This window comes from Pangasianodon hypophthalmus, chromosome 10 (assembly GCF_027358585.1).
Source record: "Pangasianodon hypophthalmus isolate fPanHyp1 chromosome 10, fPanHyp1.pri, whole genome shotgun sequence".
Lineage (NCBI taxonomy): Eukaryota > Metazoa > Chordata > Actinopteri > Siluriformes > Pangasiidae > Pangasianodon > Pangasianodon hypophthalmus.
Window position 1 is genome coordinate 8,169,362 of NC_069719.1, and position 27,214 is coordinate 8,196,575.

Here is a 27,214-nt window from a genome sequence, read left to right on the forward strand (position 1 = left end):
TGTGATGCTTTCTCTACTATTACATAATGATCTTTTTGTTCCAGTGCCTTTGGAAAAAAATAATGCAGTTTAGCAGAACTGAAAACGGCAAATACTCCTTACAGTAATTAACTGCTGCATGTTTGTACCAATGACACATAATAAATTTTGTAAGGAATACAACACAATAGGGCGTGCTGTTATTGGAAAATAATCACTGACAGGGTGGTGTGATGCGGCCCAAGGCAAAGCGGAGTTGCTGTTAGCCCCCTAAAGTTGATTATTTTTCTATGAAAGCACATCTTGAAGTGTTTTATTCCTTATTCCACAGCAGTTTGACAACAATTACATTTTTTTTATTTATTAAAGAACAACATGTTGTACTTTGGACCCATTTATAGTTGAAACAAGTTATTTCTTTACAATATAGCAGCTATAAACAGTCATTCCCTCACTTTCACTTGAATAAGACATGCAGCTTATAACCAAGAAACTGCAAAACATAAAGTTTCCCGTGGCAGAAAACATAAAGTTACACTTTTACCTCTTACTACAAAGCACTGACACTGGACACTCCTTCCAAAATATTAAACATCTCCTTACAGAAAAGTTCACCATATCAGCAATTACATATAAATATCTTTCTTAAATAGCGATTTTAAATCTGTTTATTATTACTCTTAGATTATGTGGAGTGTCACAAGTCCTTGTGAATAACTTGTTACTACGGAAATGATAACGTATTAGAAACAGCACGTTAATAGAAACCTTGAATCCATAGCAACCATTGTTACAGAAAATTAATCAGATTTGAGAATTCAAAAGGGCTGTGTGTAATAATAATTAATAACAACATGATTTATCAAGACAAAAAAGTCAGTTTTATACCAATAATATATTTAACGTGTCGCGTATATGAAATGTAGTGTATGTTAAAAAAGATTTATAGTGCAAAAATCAAAATGATAGTGTAAAAGTTTGCATTTCCCTTTCTGAATGTGATATAAATATTCTCTAATAACTTGTATGTCAAGCCCTTGCCTTTCTAACTGCTTCCAACATCTGAAAAGCTGAACAGCTTTTTCATTCTTTCAGTTGTAAAATTCCCCTTTTCTTCCTGCCATCTCTGTACTAAGTCTGCCAGATTGCTTGGCAAATCATTGCCCATTTTTCTTGACATGGCTGTTAAAACTCTGCCAGATGTCATACAAATGTCCTTCCTTCTTCAAATCAGGTCTGGGGAATGAAAGGGACATGAAAAAATGTCTTTTCAGACTAATTTACTGTTGATTTTGCCATATGATTTGGATTTTCATTTTCATTTGGTCATCCAGAAACCATGGGAGATACAAACTTTTGCATTCAGCTGTATACATTTGTGGTGGCAATGTTTTGGCTAGTCTAATGTTTTGTCTACAGATCTAAACTGAAGCTGTGGTATAAACCTTTTGTCTTTTTATACGTTTATAAGTTACTACATTTCCAAGTTATTAAAGGTATCATAAAACTTGAAACCATACTGAAAAACTTTGATCCTTGTTTTCAGGACAGCAGCATGGTGTACACCACGCACATATCCTACCTGGAGATCTACAATGAGGTGGGATACGACCTTCTAGATCCACGACATGAAGCATCCAATCTGGAGGACTTACCGTTAGTATCTCCCTGTGTTTCACTTTATACAAATACTGCATAGGACAATTACTGTATAATGGTAGCGTCCAGTCTTATCACAAAGAGCCGTTGTGGCTGCAGGTTTTCACTCCAACCAACAGATCTACGCCTGATACTTGACTGAAGACCAAGATCAGCTGATGAAACGGGTAGAAACAGGTGGCTCCTGTGTGGTTGCAATAAAAACCTGCAGTCACACTGGCCCAATGAGGGTCAGTTTGTACACCACTGCTTTACGTTATATAATAATTTAGTTAGATGGACTAAAACCCATTATATCACAGCAATGTTGAATTCCCCAATCTGATTGGTCAGAAGGTGTTGATTAATTTTCTATAAAAGAAGCTCTGACAAACCACAGTTTTTTTTAATTAATATATTTGTTCTTCTAATACATTATCATTTCTATAACAACCACTGATTCACCTGGACACAGGAACTCTAAGCCTAATAATAAACAGATTTGAAGAACGTGTTGTTATTTAGCAGACAAAAATATTGTTGAGATGGTGAAGCTTTCTTCACGGAGCTTTCTTCAAGGAGTCTCTAGTGTCTCCAGATGTAAGATTGGTCCTTTAAGTTTTCCACCAGGACAGAAGACTTTGCACTTTATTGTCTCTCTGTAACATGACAAGCCGCATTTTGTCTGTCTTATTAGCTTCAAGAGAAAGTGAGGGACTGATTATTGATAGCTGTTATAATATACAGTAAGTGATAACAACAAATATCTTGTTTTGTGACACTAAATGTAACCTATAACCTGATAAAAAATAGTATGATATCAATCTTTAATAAATAAGAAAATGTAATCATTGGCAAATTGCTGTGGTATAAGTAGAATCAAATACTTCAGGATGTGCTGCTATTGGAAAATTATTAACTTTTGGATGGTAACAGTAGCTCTGCTTTACATTGTGCTGCTTCACACCTCCCTATCACTGATTATTTTCCTAAAACAGCATGTCCTGTTGTGTTTTATGTTTTACGTATAGCAGTGGTTGTCCTAAAGACCTCAAATGTTTTATTAAAGGAAACATATTTTTTGTATTTGCATATTTTTTTTACCTTTGGGTTTTACAACAGTGTCCCAAATGAACAGTAAATACAGTAGTTGCTCTTATTACTTCAGCATATGTAATATTTGAGTGAAGTCACATCTTTAAACAGGATTGTAGAATAACACCACACTTCAGGGACTGAAAGAGACGATACTTGTGTCAACTGTAGGTCAGAAGATTTCATTTAGATGTGCCTGTGGGCTGTAATACACATAGCAAGAGCTGCTTCTCAATATATCTGCTGTCTTCTTTTCCTTTTATTGAAGTCTTTCTGAGTTATGTTACCTCTCTGCTGTAGCCCTTTATTTTCATTCTCTGTCTCTTATTTTCTTTTGGCCTTAATTTATCTTTTTGATTTATTAGTTAATAAACACAGACCTTTTTGTAGTTAACTTGGATCCATGTGTGTTACTGTTGGTCCTCTATTTTTCTTTCATTTTAACTCTCGTTCTTCTCCCTGTCTTCTCTCATTGGGGATCCAGCTCAAGGCCTTGCGTCCCGCTAATTACATGCTGCTGAAAATAGACAATGCCCACTCCTGACCACACAAGCTAAACTTTCATGGAGCTATTTGAAATTCACTGTCACAAGTAGACTGTTTTCTCTTTTTCTTCCTTTTCTCTCCATGTCTTTATTCATACTGCTGTTGAGCCATCAGAAGCTGTGGGTGTTAACAGTTTAGACTACAGTGTGGATGGACCCACTGACAGAATCCCCTTACGGAAATTGAGCAGCGGTGGCGCATTTTATCGCTTACTGTTAAAAGCAGACCTCATTTGTCATATATGTTTAACTCCTATTTGGGTTTTCCTATTCCAGCTTTCCAGATTTTCCAGGCTCACAATTCAATGATAAACCAACACAATTATGATTGCAATATGCAAACATTCAGGCATCTGCCATTTTTCATCAAGCAGTTGGATGCCACTAAAGCCATAAGTTCAAAGCCACTTTCTATCATCTGTACAAACTATCACTCAGCACTGAGCTACTGCACAAGAGCAGGAATTTATTTGTCTGTTTCGACAAAGCTAGTCAGTTTATTATCACACTGTATAAGCCTTCCAGTTGATACATATGGGTGATTCCATGATTCGGGTGCTGTATGTGTGATATTCATATTACATTTTACAAATATATTTGTAAAGTAAAGGTAAAAGATATTTTAAACAAAGGTAAAGTGTGCTTCACAACAACATATGTGCATGTCTCAGATAAATAACTTAAAACATTAATAAAACCTCTACGGCACTTAGAAATAAAAAAAAAAAAAAAACATTTTTTTTGCTTCCACTATATCTACACTTTACCTTGAAATATAATCAATAAAATACTCCAAAAATCATATTTTATATCAATGTGTAAATCCATGTAATAACTCATTATTTATTTATTTATTTATTTATTTTTGCATGCACCATCCATTATATGTTATGAAAAACCACATTCACCCCTATAAAATATTTGGAATATTCCACAAGTTTTGAGTTTTGAGAGCAATTGTAACATGGCAAAGCAGTTTCCCCCAGGGATTAATAAAGTTCTTTGAATCTCGAATCTTGAATCTTGAAAGTCATATGTGGAAGTTGCACTAGCTGAATTTCCTGGAGATCATGAGAAGAAGAAAATATCAATAAGATGGTGATATTAAAATTAAATTGAGTAAGTGAGAAAGTAAATTAAGAAAGTAAAAGAAAAAAAAGGAAAAAAGCAGTTTAAGTAAATAATCAGAATGTTTCAAAAATTACATTTTTAAGAGTTGCAAGCCCACGTGGTGCCCCAGTACTGGAGTCACCACGAAGCATGTGTGTTGTAAGTTGCGCACTTGGGGTTTGCTTGAGCTGAGTTTTATCTTTACACCCCTGTTAAAATGGCAGGTTTTTGTGATGTAAAAAAAGGAAACCAAGATAAATCATGTCAGAACTTTACAACATCTAAAAATGAAGTGAAAAAACAGACAGAAACACTTTAGGGGAAAATAGGAAAAATAAAAAAACTCATAATAAGCTAATTGAATAAGTGCACACCCTTTAACTAATACTTTGTTGACGCACCTTTTGATTTTATTACACCATGCAGTCTTTTTGGGTAAGAGTCTATCAGTGTGGCACATCTTGACTTGGCAATATTTTCCCACTCTTTCTTGCAAAAACATTCTAGATCCATCAGATTGTAAGGGCATCTCCTGTCCACAGCCTGCTTCAGGTCACTCCACAGACTTTTAGTTGGATTTAGGTCTGGGCTCTGGCTAGGCCATTCAGAAACATTGATCTTCTTTTGGTTAAGCCATTCCTCTGTTGATTTGGATGTATGCTTTGGGTCACATGCTGAAAGGTGAAATTCCTTATTATCTTCAGCTTACTAGCAGACACCTGAAGGTTTTGAACTAAAATCGCCTGGTATTAGTAGCTATTCATGATTCCCTCCACCTTGATAAAAGACCCAGTTCTTCCTGAAGAAAATCAGCCCTAAAGCATGATGCTGCCACCACCATGCTTCACCATGGGTATGGTGTTCTTTTGTTGATTTTTATTTTTTTTTTTTTGGACCAAACATACCTTTTAGAATTATTTAATTATTAAACCTTTTGGAATTGGAAGCATCAGACCATAACACATTTTGCCACATGGTCTAGGGTGATTTAGTTGATCTTGGATGTTTTTTGTGAGAAAGGGCTTCTGTCTAGCTACCCTACCCGATAGCCCAGACATGTGAAGAATATGAGAGATTGCTGTCACATGCAGAGATTAAGCAGTACTTGTCAGATATTCCTGCAGCTCCTTTAATGTTGCTGTTGGTCTCTTGGCAGCTTCCCTGGTAAGATTTTGTCTTGTCCTTTTATAAAATTTGGAGGGACGCCCTGTTCTCGGTGATGTCACCGTGGTGCTCCATTTTCTCTATTTGTTGATGATGGCCTTTACGGTGTTCTGTGGTACATCTAATGTTTTGGAAATTCTTTTATACCCCTCTCCTGATCGATCTCTTTCAACAAGTGAGATACAGTAAATGCTTTGTAATGGCTTCAGCAGTCGGATGAAACCAAGAAAATGTGAAGGAAAGAAACAGCTGATCTTTATTTGGGGTTAATCAGAACAATTTCATTAATGACAGCTGTATGATAATTACTTTTAACACGAGACTGAATGTGATTGGTTCATTTTGGACACAGCCACATCCCCAATTATAAAAGGGTGTGCACACTTACGCAACCATGTTATTGTAACTTTTTTAGTTTTCCTATTTTTCTCTAAAATATTTCTGATGTTTCTAAAATGTTTCTGATGTTTCTAAAATGTTTCTGATTGTTTTTCACTTAATTTTTATACATTGTAATTTCACACTGAGGGTGGAAAATGTTCTGACATTATTTATCTTGGTTTCATTTTTTTACATTACAAAAACCTGCCATTTTAACAGAGGTGTGTAGACTTTTTATATCCATTGTACTTCATGACTCACACCGTTCTACGTTTTGTCCTTGACAAGGAAGGTGACAATAATGGAAGATCCTGAGCAGAACATTCACCTCAAGAATCTGTCATTACAACCATCAGCCAATGAAGAAGATGCTCTGAATCTGCTTTTCCTGGGCGACACCAATCGCATGATTGCAGAGGTAAAGACTACCAAGAAATGCAGTGTTTTTCCTCAATGAGTGCCAGAGAATCTAGGGATATATATTAAATGTACTGTCTGTACTTACTGCTGCTGTAGCCTGGAGCAAAGCACTGAAAGCTGAACTATCACAGCACTGTTACATTATGTCTGGCAGTAAGTTGCAACATTCTCCAGCATGGTGGCCTCAGAAGAGACAAGTGCTCATTGGTTCTTCTATGACTATAGTTAAGCCTCCCTCCCTCACTCACTTACTCACTTCCTCTTTCACTTATTCACTCACTCACATTCTCACTCACTCATTCAGTTATACTCACTCACTCACCCACACACTCTCACTGACTCAATCAGTTACACTTACTCTGTCAGTCACACTCACTTACTCCTTCCTTCCTCCTTCCCTGATACTTGCTCACTCACTCAGTCCTCACTTGTTCCCTCCCTCCCTCACCCACTCATTCACTCACTCATACTTGCCAAAGGACATTTGAACATATTTTTGTCATTCAGGTGACACCAACAGTTTACTACGCTGATTAAACAAATGCGCACAGCCAGGATAATTTCTCACGTTATACCTACAGAGCTGTCAATCTTCTAAAACTATCTATAAGCTTCCTTGTAATGGTGCAATTATTGTATTATCATTGTTGTGCTTTCTTTATAACATAATGAAGCAGTGCTACAAGCTCTACAGCAGGCTTCACTAAAAAGTAGTCTAATATAAGACACACAGGGATTTCTTTTCATGCATTAATTCGGCTCGGCATACGCCTCTGATCAATCTTGAAATGAAACTTTTATAAACGTCTTATGATGGGTGAATACATTTAATGCTAAAACTCCCAGGATCCATGGGTGGGTCTAGACTTAGATTCCTCAATCTTATAACTACATTTTATGTTAGTTCACTTACTACTGAGTGAATAATATGCTTTAGTACTCCAGCAATGCTGAATTCCTGATTCTGATTGATTCATTTTCTATAACAGCAGCTCTGGCAGTGGTTCCAGCTATAAGCTTGGTTTATATTAATGTGTTTGTTTCGGTATGTTACATTTTTATAGCAACAACCATACAGGGACCGAATTCTAGGTAAAATGACAAGCTGCATTTTTTTGTCTTATTAACTTCAAGAGAGAAAAAAAGAGAGACTGATAAAGTGATAATAGGAAGTAATTTCTATAAATGGATAAAAAGTACCATGTGTTGTTCATTAATTAAATAAAAAAGGTTAATACTGGCAAGTTGATGTGGTTTAAGAGTTATAAAACACTTGGATGTGTTGTTATTGAAAAATAATCAACTTTATAGTAATGGTCCTCAGATCACATGATGATCACATCACCCTGTTGTTGATTATTTTTTTATAATAGCGTGCAGCACTGTTTTATTCCTTACTTATGAGGCATTTGAGCGGTGTTGATTGGGCGCTTAAGCGGTGTCTGGAAGCTCCTTCAGCATTTTTTATTTAATTCCAGCTAAACCCAACAGCTGCAGTCTCATGTGAATGTGTTAACAACACAAATAGTGACCCCATAGTGCAATGATTTCAGCATACTGAGAGGATGTATGATGAAAGTTGGCCAATTTTGAAGCATTTGTGTTTTTTTTTATTCTGACTTTGTACTTGTTTCAATACCTTAAGGATACCAAAACATCTTCGATACCAAAGGATCTTTGTTGCAAAATTCCTTCAGGCCTTTTTGTTTCCAGAATCACTGTACTATAAGGACCTGTGGTGCTCCTTCAGTCACCCCCCTGTTATCTAACCCTTCACTTTGATGAGGAAGCGATGAGCTCATGAGCCTCAAGGCTTAGCCACCCACTTCTTACCAGGTCAGGGAACGACCCCCTGTTCAGGCTGTGAATGCAATCTTTTCTCTTCTTCTCCCACCTGGTTGGAAACGTCCAGGGCCAGCTCCACACGCAGTCCCCTCTGTTCACCCCTGATCTTTTGTCCGGTGTCAGCTGATTGCTGTGGCTCGTTGGGGTTCTTGCTGAATCAGGAGCTGCTCTTGGTGTGTGGCCTGGTGGGCTGGCCAGGGTCAGGCTTTTTTTTTAAAGTGTAAACAAGAACTGTGGTTTAAACCTCTGAACTTCATAGGATTATCCAGAAAAATTGAGGATAATAAAACCATTGCGCAAATAAATGTTCCTGTCAGCTCAGATTGATGTCTGCTGTTTTCTTCATGATTTGGTCAGTGTTTATTCAGATGTTTGTGGTGTAAAAAGCCACAAGGCTGTCGGTCTGTGGAGTGCAGAAAGTTGATGTGGAGTACATAAATGGTATATAGGATATGGGCTAAATATGTTTTCTGAAAAATTATATTATGGAAACACATTTTGTTCAGTGCTTAAAGCAGTACAGTTACAAGGTTAGCTTTGATTAGATGTGGGTGTACATAAACTGTATATACAATTTCATTGAAAAAAGGCAGTTTGTTTTCTTAAAAACAAGAAGAGAGTTCAAAAAGTGCGTTGAGTGCCAAATTAATTTGATTCAATTTAATTCTAATATTGTACATGCTGCATAAAATGAAAATGTTTGAAAGATTTTGTTATACAAGGCAAAAATGGGACAACATCTGTGGTGGTTTGGGAAATCGTGTAAGATGTTGCTGAGGCCAAATTCAACAGCCAAAAAGATGAAAAATCAGGTTTTGACTAAAATTGGGTGCATACTTTGACACCTCAACTTTGAGAAAGTATAAATATACAGTTTTTCACCAAATCAATGTGGAAATATTTTTATTAACTTTCTAACCTTGCCTAGACTTTCTGCAAAGATCATGTTGTACAGATGTTAATATTTACATGTTCAATATTATTGTATTTCATTTGTTTTTCAATGGATTTGGGTGACTTTCTATGGGGTTTATGCTTCCCATAGGGGGTTTATGCACATGCATTTTTAGACCAAACACAAAATGAGAAAATTGAACTTGTACCCAACTACAATAGCAGCACATTGGTTCAAAAATAGAGACTACTGAGGACAATATTAAACATATATGACACTATGATAATCATTTTCATCCCTCCCTAAGATTTACACTTTCTGCTACTGTTTGTACCAAACAGTCCTTGCAGTGCTTACTGGACATTTTGCTGGTTGGACTTCTAGTTCACGTGAAAAAAATTGTTTTCTTTCCTCGATCAGCCTATATCTTTTACTAACATGGTAATATTTAATAGACTGGTCAGTAGGTAATTTAAGTGAAGCTTAAATGGTAAAATTGAGACAAATGTACAAAGATGACTGAAGTGTCTGACTCACATCACCAGCTCAGAATACGGCCCTAAATCAACAAGGCATTGAATCAGTGGAGATGTGTGCTGAAAGTCTTGTGAGCATGTCAGCAAGCACGAACTTCATCAGCAGAGTGCTGTGTGTCATCACACTGCAAATATAGCAGGCCTTTATCTGATTTAGCTGTGGGGTTTCCCTTTGCTTTAATGTGTCATTTGAGGCTACACACAGTCTCTCATCTTTTACTCATTGAAGAAAAGATCCCGTTGAGTTGGCGCAGGACCAGGCCGCTGTCTCTGTGGTTTGGCCTGATGTGACCTGGTTATTTTTGGCTCTTGTGAAAGAACCTCATTCAGATTACTATAGTTTACCAGTCATTAGTCACACATGTTGCCTATCGATTCTAATCTGTAAGGATACTCACACATGGTTCTGTTTTTTTTTTTTTTTTTTTTTAAGATGTGAAGCACCTCATTAACTTTGCTTGTCTCTCTCACTCAATCCACTCACACAGTCATCTACTGATAAGCCGATGTCTTAGCTTCCTTTCCTCCAAGCTCCACTTTGTGGAATTGAAAATATGATATAGTCCAACTTTTCTTTTTCTGTTTAGCTGGACTTTGAGTTTAGGTAGCTGTCAGCCTAGGTTTCAGTTCCCTTCTTGATAAATCAATCGTGAGACAGGACAAAAGAGGGAAAATTAAGCAATTAAATTTACTAAATATGCAGCAATCACTTCCAGCAACACAGCTGCTGAACCCAGAACAAGGTCCACATGTTAGGAAGGACAGGGTCCAAGGCTGGAATACAACCTGGGTGGGATGCCAGTCAATCTCAGAGCACCATTCACACACATTCACACACTCACTCACACCTAAGGGCAAGTTTTTATCCACCATACATGTTTTTGGGGTGTCAGAAAAAAAAAAAAAACAGAGAACCCAGAAGAAACCCACATGGACACAGGGAGAGCTCTGTATAGACAGTGACCTGAGTTCAGGGTTAAAATGGTGACCCTGGAGCTGTGAGACAGCAATGCTACACACTGCATACCACCATGTGATTTACAATTAGTACATCCAATTAGTGTTTATTAGTTCTTAATAATGAGCAATATAACTTTCTATACATTGACTTGAAAGTTTAATTGAAACTACACTTGATCCTCATTTAAATATATAAATATTACTTGTACATCTAAAATCAAAATAACATGTTGCTTGGCACCACATGGACATCTCTTATAGTATACCTTGTATACCTCGATGTGGTAATATATAAAAGTAAACATACAATAAAACTTAGTGGACTTCTTTCCTATGGACAAACCAATATATTAATGGTACACTGTAGGCAGTTATACTTCATATTTATTGCACTTCTCCATTGATATGTTTACTAATATGAATTCAGATTACTATAGTTTACCAGTCATTAGTCACACATGTTGCCTGTCGATTCTAATCTGGGAAACTTTTTTTTTTTAAAGATGTGAAGCACCTCATTAACTTTGCTTGTCTCTCTCACTCACTCTCCACTCACAGTGTCATCTTCTGATAAGCCGATATCTTAGCTTCCTTTTCTTGAGATTGGGTTCTCAATCTGAATAGTAAGGGGTAAGAGTGTCCATGATTTATCTTAAATTTTTTCACACTTGCTTTGATCTGTGAACTTTTGTCCTCATATAGCCTTGATCCTCAACCTAATACAAAAGACCTACAGTATAACTGAATTACTGATGGCCATATCTACTGCACTTTACAAACAAAATATTGTTCACACTTCACGTATATATGTTTAGTGTCATGCTCTTCTTTTCACCTGCACTGTTTGTGTTTTCTGGCTGTCATCTCTCAGACCCCAATGAATCAGGCCTCCACACGCTCTCACTGCATCTTCACAATTCACCTGTGCAGCCGTGAGCCAGGATCAGCCACGTTACGTCGCTCCAAGCTACACCTGGTGGACCTGGCCGGCTCCGAGAGGGTGGGAAAGACCGGTGTGGGGGGCCAGACACTCACCGAGGCCAAGTACATCAACTTGTCTCTGCACTACCTTGAGCAGGTCAGAGGGAACACTGCTGTGTTTCTAATGGTTTCTGCGATAATGTCTGTCAAAATTTTTAAACCTGTTGAATTTCTTGCCGTGGATCGTAAGTGCGAAACTCATTAACAAACCAAAAACACAACAGCAAATCTGAAAAGATAACAACAGAACCAAATTCATAAACACAAAAGCACAACCAAACACACAACAACAAATTCAGAAACAACAGCATCAACTGAAAACAGAAATGGTTGGTCCTTACTTGATGCTTGGTGCTGATTGGACATGGTGTATAACTATCTCAAAGTATTGTAAAGTAAAAGTATGGAGCTTTTTCTGATTGTTATATATTTAGCTTAGAAAAAATGACTTACTGTGAATTTTATATTATTATAGTGAGAAATAATTCTTTTTTTTGAATAACCAGGCTTCTTTTAGGTGAGTTTTCAGCCTTCTCATACTCATATTAATGCAGTGCAAAGTTTACTGTATAACTAAATTAACATTATATGAATGCCCTTGATTAAAAATAAGTATGAATAAAAGCATCAATAGATTCATTTCTGCTTGTACATCCTCCAGATCTCAGTTTTCTACAGTCTCTCTGCCTGACACACGCTGTAGCCAATCAGCTAGGAGCATGTGATATGAATAAGGACATACCATTTCCGCTTTGAGTAAATTTTGTTGTGTTTTCAAATTTGTGGTTGTGTTTCTCAATTAGCTGTTGTGTTTTTGGTTTGGTAACATGTTTTACACTTATGGCTCCCCATAGTTTTTATGATTTATTACAATATATTCACTATTGGTATAATACACTCTACAAAAGGTACACAGTGACATTTAAATAGGGAAAAATGTTGAAAAGGAAGTGTTCCACTAAGACCTAAATCTAGTATGTTTTTTTTAAGGGAAGTTGTTCTTGGAGAGTAAATCAGTTAAGATTACAGTGTTGTTATCATTATAATATTAGTAGGATTGATCAAGATCTAGACCTTTTCGGTTTAAATCTACATTGTTTCCAATCAAGTCAAAATGCATGAACATATCCGTCAAAAGGCATGAACATATCTCAATTCACTCACACCTATTCATATTTTTTCTAATTATAGAATATTTTAAGAAATCCCATAACTTGAGGTTTAACCAAAAATGTTAGCATGGGGTGTTCCTTTTTATAGGCAGTGTAGACTGTGAGCAAAATTTGCACAGTCCCTTTAATCCAAATAGAGAATGTTAATTAAAGATAAAGGTGTGACAGAGTGCTGAAAATAGACACTGCCTACAGTGATGTCCCTATTAATGGCTTTATTACAGGTCATCACAGCTCTGTCAGAGAAGAATCGCTCTCACATTCCTTACCGAAACTCCATGATGACCTCTGTGCTCAGAGACAGTCTCGGGGGCAACTGCATGACCACCATGATCGCCATGGTGTCAGTGGATAAGAGGAATGTCGATGTAATGCTTTATGACATTTAACACCTACTCACTGTTTGCCTTTTTTTTTTTTTGACTTACAGCCCATTATAAATACAAATACTGCAGTGTCTCTAGAATCTCTTGGTAGTCCTAATTTATAAGAGGAAACTGATTTGATAGAAGAAGAAAGCATGTCTGTAAATGGTTTCAGTTATACAGGTCATTCTGAATTTCTAGTAGCAGCATGGGAAGGTATGCATAGGTTGGATCTACACTCTTTGGTCATTTTGTCATCTCTGATGTAGGTGCACTTTGTAGCTTTACAATTACTGACTAGTCCGTGTCATTGTCACTACTGGGTTTTCGACAGCCCAGTAACCAAAAATATCCAGTCATCATTGGTCCTGTGGTCAGAAACTGACACTTCTAAAGGACTATAATATGATTAACATAGTATGCACTGGAAAATGAGCTATAGTCTATAACTGTTCAAGTATAATAGGCAGGTGTGAACAACTCTGCTGCCCCAGATACACATCTAACAGCCCTTCCATGATGAGGGACAAGCAGGGAAGTTGCCCAGGCCAGGTTGAGATCCATAAGCTTATTTGATCCAAATATAAACCCAGGCAGGGTCCGCTACCATGTTAGTCATGAACTGAGAATGTTTGGGGTGAAGATGGGAGGGGGGGAGATGGGGCCCACAAACCACACATAGCAATAGATGAGCTGCAGTCAGTAATTATATACCTACAAAGTGACCTATATAGTAGGCACCTTGATAAAAATGGTCAGTGAAAGTAGATGCAATGTACCTTAATAATCTGGATCTCAAAGTAAAAGAATGTATCGTCTCAAATCTCATGTGTTAACATCTGGCTCTATCTCAGGAGTCAATCTCTACCTGCCGTTTTGCTCAGAGAGTGGCCATGATTAAAAATGAAGCTCTCCTCAACGAGGAGCTAGACCCATCACTGGTGAGTCTGAATGCCTGTCCTTTTTCCACTTTGTCAGTATATTTTTCTCCTGTGTTTTGTACTTGCACGTCATTTCAGATGCTGTGTGCATCACATTTCCCTCATTACCTAACATTTGCTTAGAAATGAATCATAAATCTGGAACTCGAAACTGGCAAATAGATGGTGCTTGGCTGAGTGGGTGGAACTGGAATAGAGTCCTCTTCTCCTTCACACCTGTGCTTACATGGTCCTCATACCATCATGTCAGCAGGACTGGCTGCAAGTCTTTGCACATAGAGAAAACGAGGAAAAACAACATTTGAATGTTTTCAATAGCTTGCATCATACTTTCATTTCATTTTGAAAGAAAACAGAAATTTTGTTATGGCATTTCACTCATTGGCATATATTGTGCCGCAGGCACGCTTACTAAATAACACGAAACCACCATATAGCAAAGACGGCTTGCTGTTGATGCTGGTTTAAATGGTAAACAGCTGCTTGTTAAGTGGATATAGTACTCTTTAGAGAGCCAGATATTTGCAAAACCAAACCCACTTGGCTTGTGTGGTTCCCCAAATTAGCGTGAAGCTGATCTCTAAACCCTGGCTGCGTTTAGGGATACAGTGGGCTTCCCCAGCCTGCCTGCATCTCATCCATCATCTCCTGAGTGTGACTGTTGACTCTATTGAGAGCGAAAGTAAACATTCCGCAATGAGCGAATGCTCCTGATTTGTTTTCACTGGAGGAAAACTATTGAATCTTCTCTTATGGAACATTTTGTGGGGAGGTTAAGGCAGGAAAATCTTTTTTTTGCATCAGAGCTGATAGAGCTTGTTATCCAGTTTAGCATAGAGACTTTCCACATGAAGGCATATAGACAGAATGTACCTTTCTCACCTATGGCCAGTAATCATCTCCACTCTGAGCTACCCTCTTTCTCCTAGTTCTTTTCCATTGGTACAGCTTTTAGAACTTGGCTGCCCAGTTTCGAACCCCAGAGAGGTATTTTTAAGAGAGTCTGCGGTTGCCTGTTAATTGAACTGGTGTCTGCCTGGGAGAGATTGAGGCACAGCTCATATCCTGCAGCTACCGTTTGACTCAGAAGCTACTACCCAGTCACCCACTCGTCATAAAACAGCCATGTAGTTAAAAAGAAGGATGCTAAAGCAAATTCAGGAACAAAGAGACTATTTTCCCCAGACTAGAGCCCATTTAAAGCATGTCTTACGAATGATGAATCTACTCAGTTTATCTTTCTCACCTATAAGAACTTATCTCTCAGTTTATCTTTATCGCATATAAGAGCTTCATGCTTCACAGTTATTTATACTAAAGTAAAGCACATATGAGCAGCTGCTCTTTTTCATGGTCTGCTGCTTTTCATTGTTCTTAGGCATAAACCTACATCTCCTCAAGGAGTCAATACATGGATCAGTGCTCACTAAGCACTTACTGATCCTCCTTGATCCTTTCCTGCAGAGGATCATGACTCTTCAAAGCCCTGAAGGACCAGAACAATTAGATTTGTACAGATATTTTGACTTGACCAGACAGCCAAGGGCTTGTTTTGGATTCGTTTATTTAGCTAAAGACTAGTGCAGTGAACCCTAGATAGTCCATTATTCCTATTCAAAAGAGTGCTTACACATAAACATAAATGATATCTGTTTTACCCTTAATCTTGTTTGCCTAACCTCATTTATTTGCCATTTATTTACTTAGGATCAGCTATCTTTAAATCTACAATTGAAAACTAAGTAAACCTATAAATCAAGTCAGCCTTGTCAGTGTTTTGGGACCATTTCAATTCTGTAAATGAAGACCATGAAATCAGAATCTACCACAGTCCTTTTTGTACAGATATTGATGTCATTGGTCGTTTGCAGTGCCTCACTCTGCATGCACCGCTAGTTTATTCTCAGACACTTGGAGCTGATGCTGCTCCTGTGGTTCCTGTGTGGTTTCACAGTCCAGAATAAAACTCCTGGCTCACTGGACCCGGAGCCTCATCTTGCATGAGCCTCAGGGCGTGATGTATGCTGGTTGCCGAGATGTAGTTTCTGGGTTCGGGTAGAGCCAGACACCCAGAGGCGTGACCATAAAAAGTCCTCAAAACCACTGAGCAACACACACAGCTGCGTTAGTGGAATCTGGAATCCAATTTCTTTATGATTGACCATAATCAACTCAAAATGTAAATTTAAATGACTGACTCTGGCAAAGTGGATGGGCGTACTTGTCTTCTGTATGCCACAAAGTCTATCTAGTTTGACAAAGTGTGACCTTTAACCTTTATCACCTATGTGGCAAGAATTGTCTGGATGCTAGTATATAGTTGTTTCTCTCAGCGGAATTTCTCCATCCACTTTGATTCGGTCTGCGTCAGTGTCCATCTGCCTGACTGTATGTTTATGCAGATCTTTCAGATGTGGAAACACAGGGAAGGGAAAGTTGAAACGTTTAAGGACACGGTGAAAAATGTAAATACAAGAAAATATGCGAGCACCCCGTCTCCTGACGCCACTGATGCTGTCCACTATTCCATTTATAGTAATGACTCTCGGCTCCCCCATCAGCAGGGGCTTTTCCCTGTTTAGCTTCCAAAACACACACAAAGTATCAAGTTCAGTCTGCAGAGCCCAGGAGACTTTCAATCCCCGGCCATGACCGTCCATGATCAAAGTTAAGAGGATGTCTGGATGGATGACCTGGGACCCTGGCTTGGGAACCCCATAGATTTAGCTTGATCCTCTTTGGATGTTTACGATGAAAGCAAGCCATAAGCTGTAGTGGGGTCATACCTAAGCTGACCTTTTGACCCTGTTTCAGAGAGGCTGTCTGGATATTAGTGGTAACCTGGTAGTGTGTCTTTGAAGACTTTACTTTGCTTGTCCTTTCTTTTATGGCTTTGTGAGATGTCTGGGAATTGGGTGACTATGTGAAGTCCCTCTGAGTTTGGAATGACAGTTTTAGATTCTCCCTTGGCTAAACTAAATTTCCAAGTGAAAATGTTTGTTTCATGTTAGTGTAGCAATATGGGGTTCCTGTTTCATCAAGAGATCTATCATTCACCACCAGCTTTGTGGCTCCTTATCTACAAGCTGTATGTAGCTTGGGCCTGAGGTCATGTGTTGTTTAGGGGTGATTTGAAACTATGTCTACATGTTTTCACTGTAAAGAATATGTACAATATGTGTTTATGTAATTAATTCTTTTTTAAAATAAAACCTAGTCTAAAAATGGCTCCTGATTTACTAAGATCCCAAACAGGGCTTATTTACATGTGCAATCTGATAAATTGTGTGCAGAATTAGAATGAATTTTGTACCTGCCCTCCGGTTATATTAATTTACAAAGAGATTTTCAGTTTGCACGTTTTTAAAATTTTTTTTGTGAAGCTGTTATCAAGTTTGCATGTGTTTTTATACAAGCAATCGTTTAGTAAATTAGGGCTTCAAGTATATTCCTTGACCTAGCATGACTTGTTTTGTTTTATTTTCAGAGACTAGACAAATCCTATAATAATGGCACAGCAGTCCTTCCCCTAGGTATATATTAGGTTTCTCTTTATTTCTTGATCCGTGAGTAATGAATTGTGCTTCTGCTGGGAAACTGCTTAAACCAACATGAATTCCATGCTGGCCTAAGCTGGTTTGCACTGGTTTGTGATGGTCTGGTGCTGATTTAGCCAGTTAACCAGTATAGCCTTCTGACTGTCTAGCAAACTGGTAGAAAAGCTGATCTTGTTGGTTGGTTATGTTAAGGACAGTCCATCTTTTTTGGGGGGTCTGGTTTTGCTGTATTATATGGCCAAAAGTCAGGACACCTGAACATCATACTGTATGTGCTTGTACGTTGAACATCCCATTCTAAAGTTGGTCCCCTTTGCTACTATAACAGCCTCCACTCTTTTAGGAAGGCTTTCCACTAGATTTTGGAGTGTGACTGTGGGAATTTATACCCATTCAGCCACAAGAGCATTAGCAAGGTCAGGCACTGATGTTGTGTGTGAAGACCTGGTGCAAAGTTGGCATCCCAAAGGTGTTCATTGGGGTTGAGGTCAGGGCTCTGTGCAGGTCACCTGAGTTCAACACCATCCTTGGCAAACCATGTCCAATGGACCTCGCTTTAAGCACAGGGGGCATTGTCATGCTGGAACAGGTTTGGGTGCCTTAGTTCCAGTGAAGATCTTAATTCTGCAGCATACAGAGACATTCTAGACAATTGTGTGCTTTCAGCTTTGTGGCAAATTTGGGGAAGGCCCACATATGGGTGTAATGGTCAAGTGTTCATATACTTTTGGCCATATGGTGTAGATGGATGGGTGGATGGATGGATGGATGGATGAATGGATGGCTCGATCCCACAGAGGGGAAATTTGGGACACAAATTGTGGTAGCTGTCATTACAATAGGGAGACAATTGGCTAACAAAGGAATAGGCTATATCAGAATTTGAGGAAAAATCTGTCAATTGCCCTTTGCTATATCATGAGTAGCAAGGCAGTTATAGTAAAGGACACACACACCTTGTTGGCTAATAATGCAGAAAAGAAGGACAGGGGCCCACATGAATCATTGCTCTCTCTGTCTTTACAGTTGATCATTCGTTTGAAGAAGGAGATCCAGGGCTTAAAAGAAGAGCTTGCTATGGTGACTGGAGAGCAAAGAAGTGATGACCTGACTCAAGAAGAGATCCAGAGGTACTGACTGACCTAATTAGATGCTTCACACAGTAAGGCAGTCTTCTGTCCAATGATACTAATAAGTCCAAAATTTGATAGTTCAAATTATAAATATCTCAAAAGAAATATATTATTATGGTCTTTTCTCTCTACATAAAAAAGACTTGTTCTCCACAGTCAAACTGACTTTATGTTTTCCTAAGTGGAAAGGCTGCTGTACTGATATGCCATTATTTTTAATTCAGTTAACGCTTACTATCTTCCAGTAACCCGTTTTGGCATGTGGGTTTAAATTAAAATTAGCAGCCGTGACATGCCGCAAGTCAGATTCAGCAGTTCAGCAGGTTCATGTGGCCAGCGGCCGCTGTGTGTGTATTCTGAGCCTGAGGAAATGTGTGTAATGGTCAGAGCAGCAGCGTGCTTGGATGCAGTCATCTCAGGTCAGCGGGGAATCTTGATCTGCTTAAGGCTGTTTATCACTAAGAGCTAATAGAGGATGGAGATAAAACAGCTCCAGGATATGTGATATGTTTGTTGTTATTTCTAGGCAGTCAGCATTAAATCATGATAATGAGACTGTATCTGTAGTGCATTTTTTCCTAATTTTGTTATTACAGTCTCACTGTTAAATTCATTTTCTCAACCAATTCTCATCTATTTGCAAAAAAGACCCATAATTTTAAAAAGCATAAAAACGGTTTTCGCAAATATTTGTAAATTTATTCCAAATAAAACATTAAAATATCACTTTTGCACAAGTATTCAGTTCCTTTGCTATGATACTGCTATGAAAATAAGCTCAGGTGAATGCCACATTCACACCTAGGGGAAATTTAGAGGCACCAGTCCACCTACGGGCATGTTTTGTGTGATGTGGGAGGAAACCCACACAGACATAGGGATAACATGCAAAACCCCAGGCAGACAGTAACCGAAGCTCGAGATCAAACCAGGGACCCTGGAACTGTGAGATGGCAATGCTAGCTGTTCCACCGCTGTGCCACTCCAAGTGTTATTTTCTATTATTTTTTCAATAAAGTTGGTTAGCTCTATTAAAAATATAAACAAATAAGTAATTTAAACCACAGTAACCATGACCAAGATGAGGTCATTACTGGTGAGTGAGTGAGTGAATGCGTAAAGTACACACCTATGGTCCTGAGATTTGTATCAGTAATTAAAAACGTTTCTATATTAGTTATTCCTTGATATCTGAGCCAGCAACCACTAAAAATGTAGAAGAAATGTCCAATTTACTTTTTATTATGATAGCTTTTTGCACATGTGCCAGATTCATGCTTCTGCGCTGTTACTGGGAAATAACCATAAAACCATAAGCCATAAAAACAACACTATTAAGATGGGCCTTTAAAAATTCCTTCATAATAAAAATAACACCAATACAATGGGCTTTTTTTTTTTTTTTTTAAATTTAAAATTACTACCGAATCAAGGCAAAATTTACAGCTCAGTATTTCTTCCAATTAAAGTAAGTTTAAAGTAAGACTGTTGCTGGAAAAGTGCTTTTTCTCTGTGTCTCACTGTCTCTGTATCTAGCTCCCAGCTCTTATGATGTTTTTGTTGGGTCCTGCAGGATCCCAGTCCCATTACATACCCACAGCTGATGGTACATATTAGTGAAAAAGTGACAAGCTGCAAGGTAAAAGGAAATGTCCATGACCTCAAAGATGAACATAGCAAATGTTCATCTGTAGCAAATGGTCACGAAGTCAGAAGAAAATAAATAAAGGGAGAAATGCATGGCAGATATTTTCCATAGGGTTGTGTCAATGCACAGATCTGGAAAAGGGCATTGAAGAACCAAAATTCTTCCAGAAGTAGACCTAGCTATGTAGTTACATAGCTATGCAGCTATGGAGATGAGTGCACAGGCCAAAAATAGTCTGAGAACAGAGGGTGTATTTGGAGGTGCTTTGAATATATTAAACATAAAGATAAGTATAAATGAGGAACTTACCCACCTTTGCTTTACACAAGACTTTTAGCTTATGTCATAATTTTATAGCTTCTTTTGACACTAATTTTTTGTGTCAGCATTTTAAGTCGGATTAGATTTCTACACATACTGTGTCTAGAATTAACTGTGAAAAACAGTTGCGTGCTTAGGTTGGCCAGGAACCCGCCCTCAAAAGTCTTGATTCCCCATTACATTCTTCCCACTCCTTGGACTGGTAGAAGTGCTGGCATGTGTTAGGGAACATGTGGGCCTCAGAAATGCTTGCCTCACCTCTTTCTAGTGCTCTGATGTCTTTACCTGTGGCTGTATCTCGATTTTAAGGTTTCCTCTCTCCTCACTGATGATGACTCCCATTTTCCCCATCACACCACACATTAACTTGTCCTCCTGACCATGCATGTTGTCCCACTGAATGTGCCAGTAGCAGACAGATTTGATGACGGTCGTGATGGATATTTTCTTTATGAGGTGGCGCTGTCCGGTGGCCAAGCGTACAGGACTGCTGAAGCAGAAAAACGGTGGTCTGGACACAGCACGCTTATACCTGTCATAGTCATACACCATGTACACCATCCGAATATTTAGAATACCTTGAAAAAACACAGCTATAGGCACAGAAGTCAGCGGCTATTCACTCCAACACCCCGCGTGAAGATGTATTGGATTCGGATTCCAGCTGAATGAACTTGATGACTTCCAGGAGACTGAAATCCAAGCACGGGCTTTTGTTTAAAGTTTTCATTTGTGTAAACTTTGTTCCTATTGACACGAGACATGCTGGAGTGGAAATCTGGAGAGAGCTCGTTCATGTCTGTGTTTGGAGCAGTCTGGCCTCTCAGCCGTCTTTGATTCCAGTGGCTCTGTCCAGGCCACAGAACGCTATTGTTTGGAGGGTCTTCATGCAGTAGTTTATCAACAGGTCATCTCTGTGGAAGCCATGATCATGCTAAAGTAAATAGTTTTGCTTTTACACAAAGCAGAATTTAAACATTTTGTAGCATAGAGCTAAACATTCGTGTTGGCTGATTAAACTTATGTGTTAAAGGGTAGGAAGAGGGAGCGTGCAGTCTTTCGTTTTGTGTATTTGTTTTAGAGCCCTTTTCGTGACAGGGGTTTAGGTTTTGAGCTGATACTCGATGGACGTGGTGATAAATCAATCACCGAAACCGCAAGTATTTGTGTTTAGTGCATGGAGTAGAAATGTGTTTGCCTTTGTGTATCTTGTTAGTTTTTATATCTTGGTGTGGACCAAATGTCCCTACTAGGATAGGAATATGTGACAGTTTTTAGAAAAGGTTTTAATAAGTTTGTGTGTGTGTGTTGCTGTAGGATTGAAAACCAGCTTAAGGTGTTTCTCGATGATCCTGACCCTGAAGTGACTCTGGAACTAGGACCAGATATGAGAAAAATCCAGCACTGCTTTTCTTTCTTAAAGGTATGCCTTCTCCAAGTTTGTTCCAAGTGCTTTTTGTATCCTGCTGTTTGGTTATTGTTCTAGCTTTCAATTCCTTAACTGAACGTGAGTGACTTGTTTGAGTCTTATTTTCCAAAACTATAAAAAATGACATTCAGTTAATAGAGGAATGCCAATTATTGTCAGCATTTTCCCTCTTTTTCTCAGTAGAAGGCGAAAACAAAAAGAAACATTTTTCACTAGATTACACTTCAGCTTTGCCAAAACCAGGTTATTGTTCCTTGTTTGCTGTCTTTGTGGGGCATTTTGGAAATAATAAGCATAAACTGAATGTACATATGAAGTGAATAACATTCATCCTCAGCCCATCCACTGACCAGCAACCCCTCCTCTATGACAGATAAACCAGGGTAAGTGCATCTGGCTGACCTTACAGCTGCACTGGATTCCTATCCTGCCATAAAAACCACTGCATGTCCAGTTTGTGGTGGAAAACTGGACTTCGCTGGACCTCACATTCTAGCACTTGTGTATTGTTTACTTGACCAATTAGAAGGGAGGAGTTAAGTATTTGAAACACTTAAACTCAAAAAAGACATCTGCTTAAGCTAAAACTCAAGAATTGCAGTAATGGTCAGCAGATTATTCCCTCTGGTTTCACAATGGTGAAGAATTTGGATAACATGCTTGAGGTCTGGGTTTCAGATGCCTGTAGTTTTTTTGACACTTTGACACTCAGATCTGACTCATAGTTTCTCTTCTATTGGTAGTCTTGTTTTTTGTGATATATATATCACATTCTGTGCTGTCTTCATGTTTCCACTCACCCCATGGCTGCACCTTCCCAGCACCACGTTTTGCTACCTGCTACTTTTCCTCTCATAGCCAAAAACAGGAACTCTTCTCCTGTGAAAGTCCGTATCCATAATGCACTCTCACAAACGCTATTCAGTGTTCTTAATGTTAGTCAAGAATACACAACACTAGCTGGCAGGTTAAGCTGCATGTTTGCACACACACTGAGACTCTAATTAACGCTCTGGTTGGCTATAGTCTGCGTTTCCCTGACCACATCGTCCCTTACACAGTTTAAATTAGACATGTCTGCTTTCACTGCGGACCAAGCACAAGGCATTGGGCCAAGCAGTTTCCATTTTTAATGAACACTAAAAATGGGTCATATAAGTTGAGATTATCTGTGTTTATATATCCTCTGTCACAGCCAAGGCTAGTTATTATCCGAATGTGTTTTATGGTTCTTGTTCCTTCTTTTAAAGAAAAGATTAGGTCTTGTTACAGAAGAACATGTATACAGACGTGAGGGATTTGGCACGTCCAGTAGCCATGATTAGGAGTTCCCTCTGTGTATTCCATTGTTTGTCCAGACTAGCAATGTGTGCTTTGAGTTATTTTGTAGTACTTTTTTGTAGCACAAAAAAAAGAGTAATCAATTACTTGGTATTTAAAATAAACATCCAGATGCATTAATTAAATTAATTCCTTTATTTAACAACAAATTAATAACATAAGCACAACATTTCCCTTTTTTAGGCTGATGAATCTAGAGAGCTAGTTGAAGAAATTAGCATTGGAATATTATTTAGCCTATAAGTTTATACTGCCACAGACAGATTAGCAGGAGTGCTACACTTTGTATTCATGCAAACTATACAAGGTGAAAACTGTGTCACTTTCTTAAGAAAAGAAAATAATGAGGAGGAAATGTCATAATTTTTTCATAAATGTTACTGTTTCATATTTGTTTTTTATTTATTTACGAATGGTAATGTTTACTTGTTGCTAGGTTTTGGCATTTCTTAGGTCACCCAGGATCCACATAACTTCAGGTCATCTTTGTACAGGAGTCTTTTTTTTTTTTTTTTATGCCTCCACCGCACAATTGTGTGAAATCCTGAATGGCCCTCTATTCACACTATGTGTGCTTACTTCATAGGGTATAATATAATTGAGTTGTAGAATCTATGATCTTAGGGGGAAAAAGTGTTCTTTGTATAGTTGAGGGTTCTACTTGGAACCCTTTCTGAAAGAGAAACGTTTGTCTGGCTCTTGATAATAGAACCTTTAATAGTTAGAATTGCATGGAATGACACACGAATAATACACAACGGACCATGCTGTGAAATGAAAATCATAAACACCGGGGAGTACAATGCACAAGCAAAGTGCTGCTAACCCCCAAAGTGCATTATTTTTGTGTATCTGCACGCTCTGGAGTGTGTTATTCTGCTTATACCACAGTGATTTGCGAACAATTACAGTGTTTAATTTATTAACAAATGACACATTGTGCATTTTACTGATGTATGGATTAATTGTTGTGGAACGTCTGAGAGACGTTAAGTTAGTTCCTGTTATCACTTATGTTATAGCTGCAATTAAACAGTCTTTCCCTCACCAGCTCAATCCATCTTTATCTCTCTCTCTCTCTCTTTCTCTCTCTCTCTCTCTCTCATAGCCTCCCATTTTACTGAGAAACCAGATAGCATAAACTCCACTGTCCTGAAGACTTTACTGAGCTGGAAAACTTTGACTATTACAAAGCACTTACAATCAAGCCTCCTTCCATAAATGTTAAATAAATATCTCCTAACAAAACTTCACCACTTCAATGATTATAGGTTTTACTTTGTTAAATAAAACATTTTTAAATCTGTTTATTATTAGTCGTAGATTACGTGAAGCGTCTGCCATACAAGTCCCTGTGTATCAGCTGTTACTATAGAGACAATAATGTACTACAAAGAGCGCATTAATATTATCCTGTCATTCATGTTACATCCGGAACTACTGTCCGAGCCGCGCTATTGTACGAAATAATCCACACCTCCTGACCAATCAGCTTCGAGCATTCAACCTCACTGGTTTAAACTAGTCACTATTTGACATTCATATGGCATGTGATTATACTTAACTATTGCTAAAGATCTTGCATTGTTGTTGTTCTTTACTTCATCTGACACTTACATGCACACATTCTCTATTTTTATTAAGAATAAAGTATTGGCACACTCGGGTTCGAATGGGTCACTTAGTGCTTGTACTGCAGGCCAACACACTTTCTATGCCTAATACTATATCTATTAATTAACTACTTGTGCTCATTACTAGTTCAGACAGTATCACTGATGCATCTTACATATTGAGGTTCAGATGCTTTCAATATTAAACATCACTGTATATTTTGTCAATGAGAAACAAATATAAAGCTATTTTTGTTAACCTTTCTCTCATTGTTTATGCGTTTATATGTTTTTTCATAGTAAAAAAAATGAAGTAACACAAAAGGCTAACAGGTGCTTTGCTGTTTGCAGGCGAGGCTGCGGGAGGAACCGAGTACTCAGAAGGGATCTGATGATATTAGTCCTCTCCCATCATCAAGCATCACAGACAGGCCAGACAGCCAAGCCAACAGAGAGCTTCTCAAACTGAAGGACATGCTAACCCAGCGTGACAATGAGATCAGTATCCTTCATTCAAATTACATATCCCTGTTGAGTGTGGTTTGAGTACAATTCATCCTGTTGTATGTGCTGGATACTTACAGGTGCAAATTAAAAGAATAAACCAACATAAAGTGTCCTAGTAAGGTGTCACCACAAGCCTCCAGAATGGCTTCAATACACTTTGGGATAAATTCCAAAGGTTCTGGAACTATGCTGGAAAGATGAACCCCATTCTTCCAAAAGATATTCCCTCAGTCAGTGCAGAGTGCTGTCTAAGATATTGCTTCATAGGTGTTTAATTAGGTTGCAATCTGGTGAGTGTGAAGGCCACAGCATTTGATTTACAACATTTTCATACGCATGAAACCATTCAGTGATCCCTCAGGCCCTGTGGATGGGGGCGGGGTCATCCTGGAAGAGATGAGTCCCATCAGGATAGAAATGTTTCATCAGTCAGAAGAAGTTTTTATAGATTTGCAGTGACCCTTCATTCTAAAGTAACAGGGGGCCCCAAACCATGCCAGAAAACTAAATGCACAGAATAACAGAGCCACTGATTTTCCTTTAATTTGTCTCCATCTGTGTAGTCTCTACCATTCATCACACAGTAATTACATCTAAGTGTGTAAAAATGCAAGGTACACTCTTAGGAAATCCTCAGGCTTATTTGGATCAATCTAGCTCCATCGAATGTTTAGGAGTTCCCCCAGAGGGACAAATTGAAGAACCCTTTAAGATGTGAGATTCAACCTTTGTTTCTAAGGGTGTATTGAATGGCAGATTAATGGTTCAGTATGTACATTATAAATGACTGGGGTTCTGACATGGTCTAGGTGACGATAGTAAATATTTTGAACAAGATCAACATAAAAATCCCCCCAAAATGACTTTCTTTTTGCTGCTGTAAACTGGCCAAACCATGCTCCTTCTGCAAGACCTCAAAAAGCACCATGGGATGTCTGTATTTCATGAGAGAATAATGAATGGAATATAGGAAGCAGTTTCATGAAGTTAAACCATGAATTATAAAATATAACGTGGTGTGATTTATGTGTAAATAATCAGGGCTACATAAAATTCCAACATTACATCTCCTTCCTGTTGAAAGTTCTTATACCTAGTTAACCATAATTTTGCTTGTTTAAGGGTGAAATTTCACATATTTGGGGTTTTGGGGGAAATTAGCATGTCAACCGCATCGCCCTGTGTCGTTACGTCTGCCTCCGTACGGTGGAAAATTCAGACGGCGACTCGATCGTCTGTTGGTGCAAGTTTATCTCCAAAGTAAACAGCAGGTTATCGTGCTGACATTTCAGATTTGTGTATTTTGGATGGAGAGAGGTAATCTGAAGTTCATCTTCTGCTGCTATAGTGTGGCCTTGTCAAAATGACACACTAGTATTCGAAAACATCTGCATCAGTTTCAGCCGCACTGAACCGAATGATAAAACCATCAGTCTGCTTCTTTGTGATTTTATGATATTATCATGCACGCTTTCTGGAACAACTTAAACAAGCTAAATGAAAGTAGAGACAAGACAAATTTAACCTCTTGTATATGTTGTGAAGTTCTCATCAGGAAGTCCTAATATACCTTTAAAAACATTTTAGAGCTGTTTCCTCTAGCTATTTGACAAGATTTTTAAGGACCTTGGCATCAAT

General features: G+C 38.3%; 1 protein-coding gene across 2 annotated transcripts in view; it reads left to right on the forward strand.

Moving 5' to 3' along the window:
• kif6 (kinesin family member 6) overlaps positions 1-27,214 on the forward strand; it is a 95,402-nt gene that overhangs the window by 11,505 nt on the left and 56,683 nt on the right. For both annotated transcript variants that reach the window (XM_026944259.3, XM_034308143.2), the window contains exons 5-12: positions 1,526-1,635; positions 6,201-6,330; positions 11,440-11,646; positions 12,946-13,089; positions 13,941-14,027; positions 18,611-18,714; positions 22,004-22,109; positions 25,421-25,571. In XM_026944259.3, the coding sequence (XP_026800060.3) occupies positions 1,526-1,635; positions 6,201-6,330; positions 11,440-11,646; positions 12,946-13,089; positions 13,941-14,027; positions 18,611-18,714; positions 22,004-22,109; positions 25,421-25,571 (1,039 nt within the window). The remainder of the gene's footprint in view (positions 1-1,525; positions 1,636-6,200; positions 6,331-11,439; positions 11,647-12,945; positions 13,090-13,940; positions 14,028-18,610; positions 18,715-22,003; positions 22,110-25,420; positions 25,572-27,214) is intronic.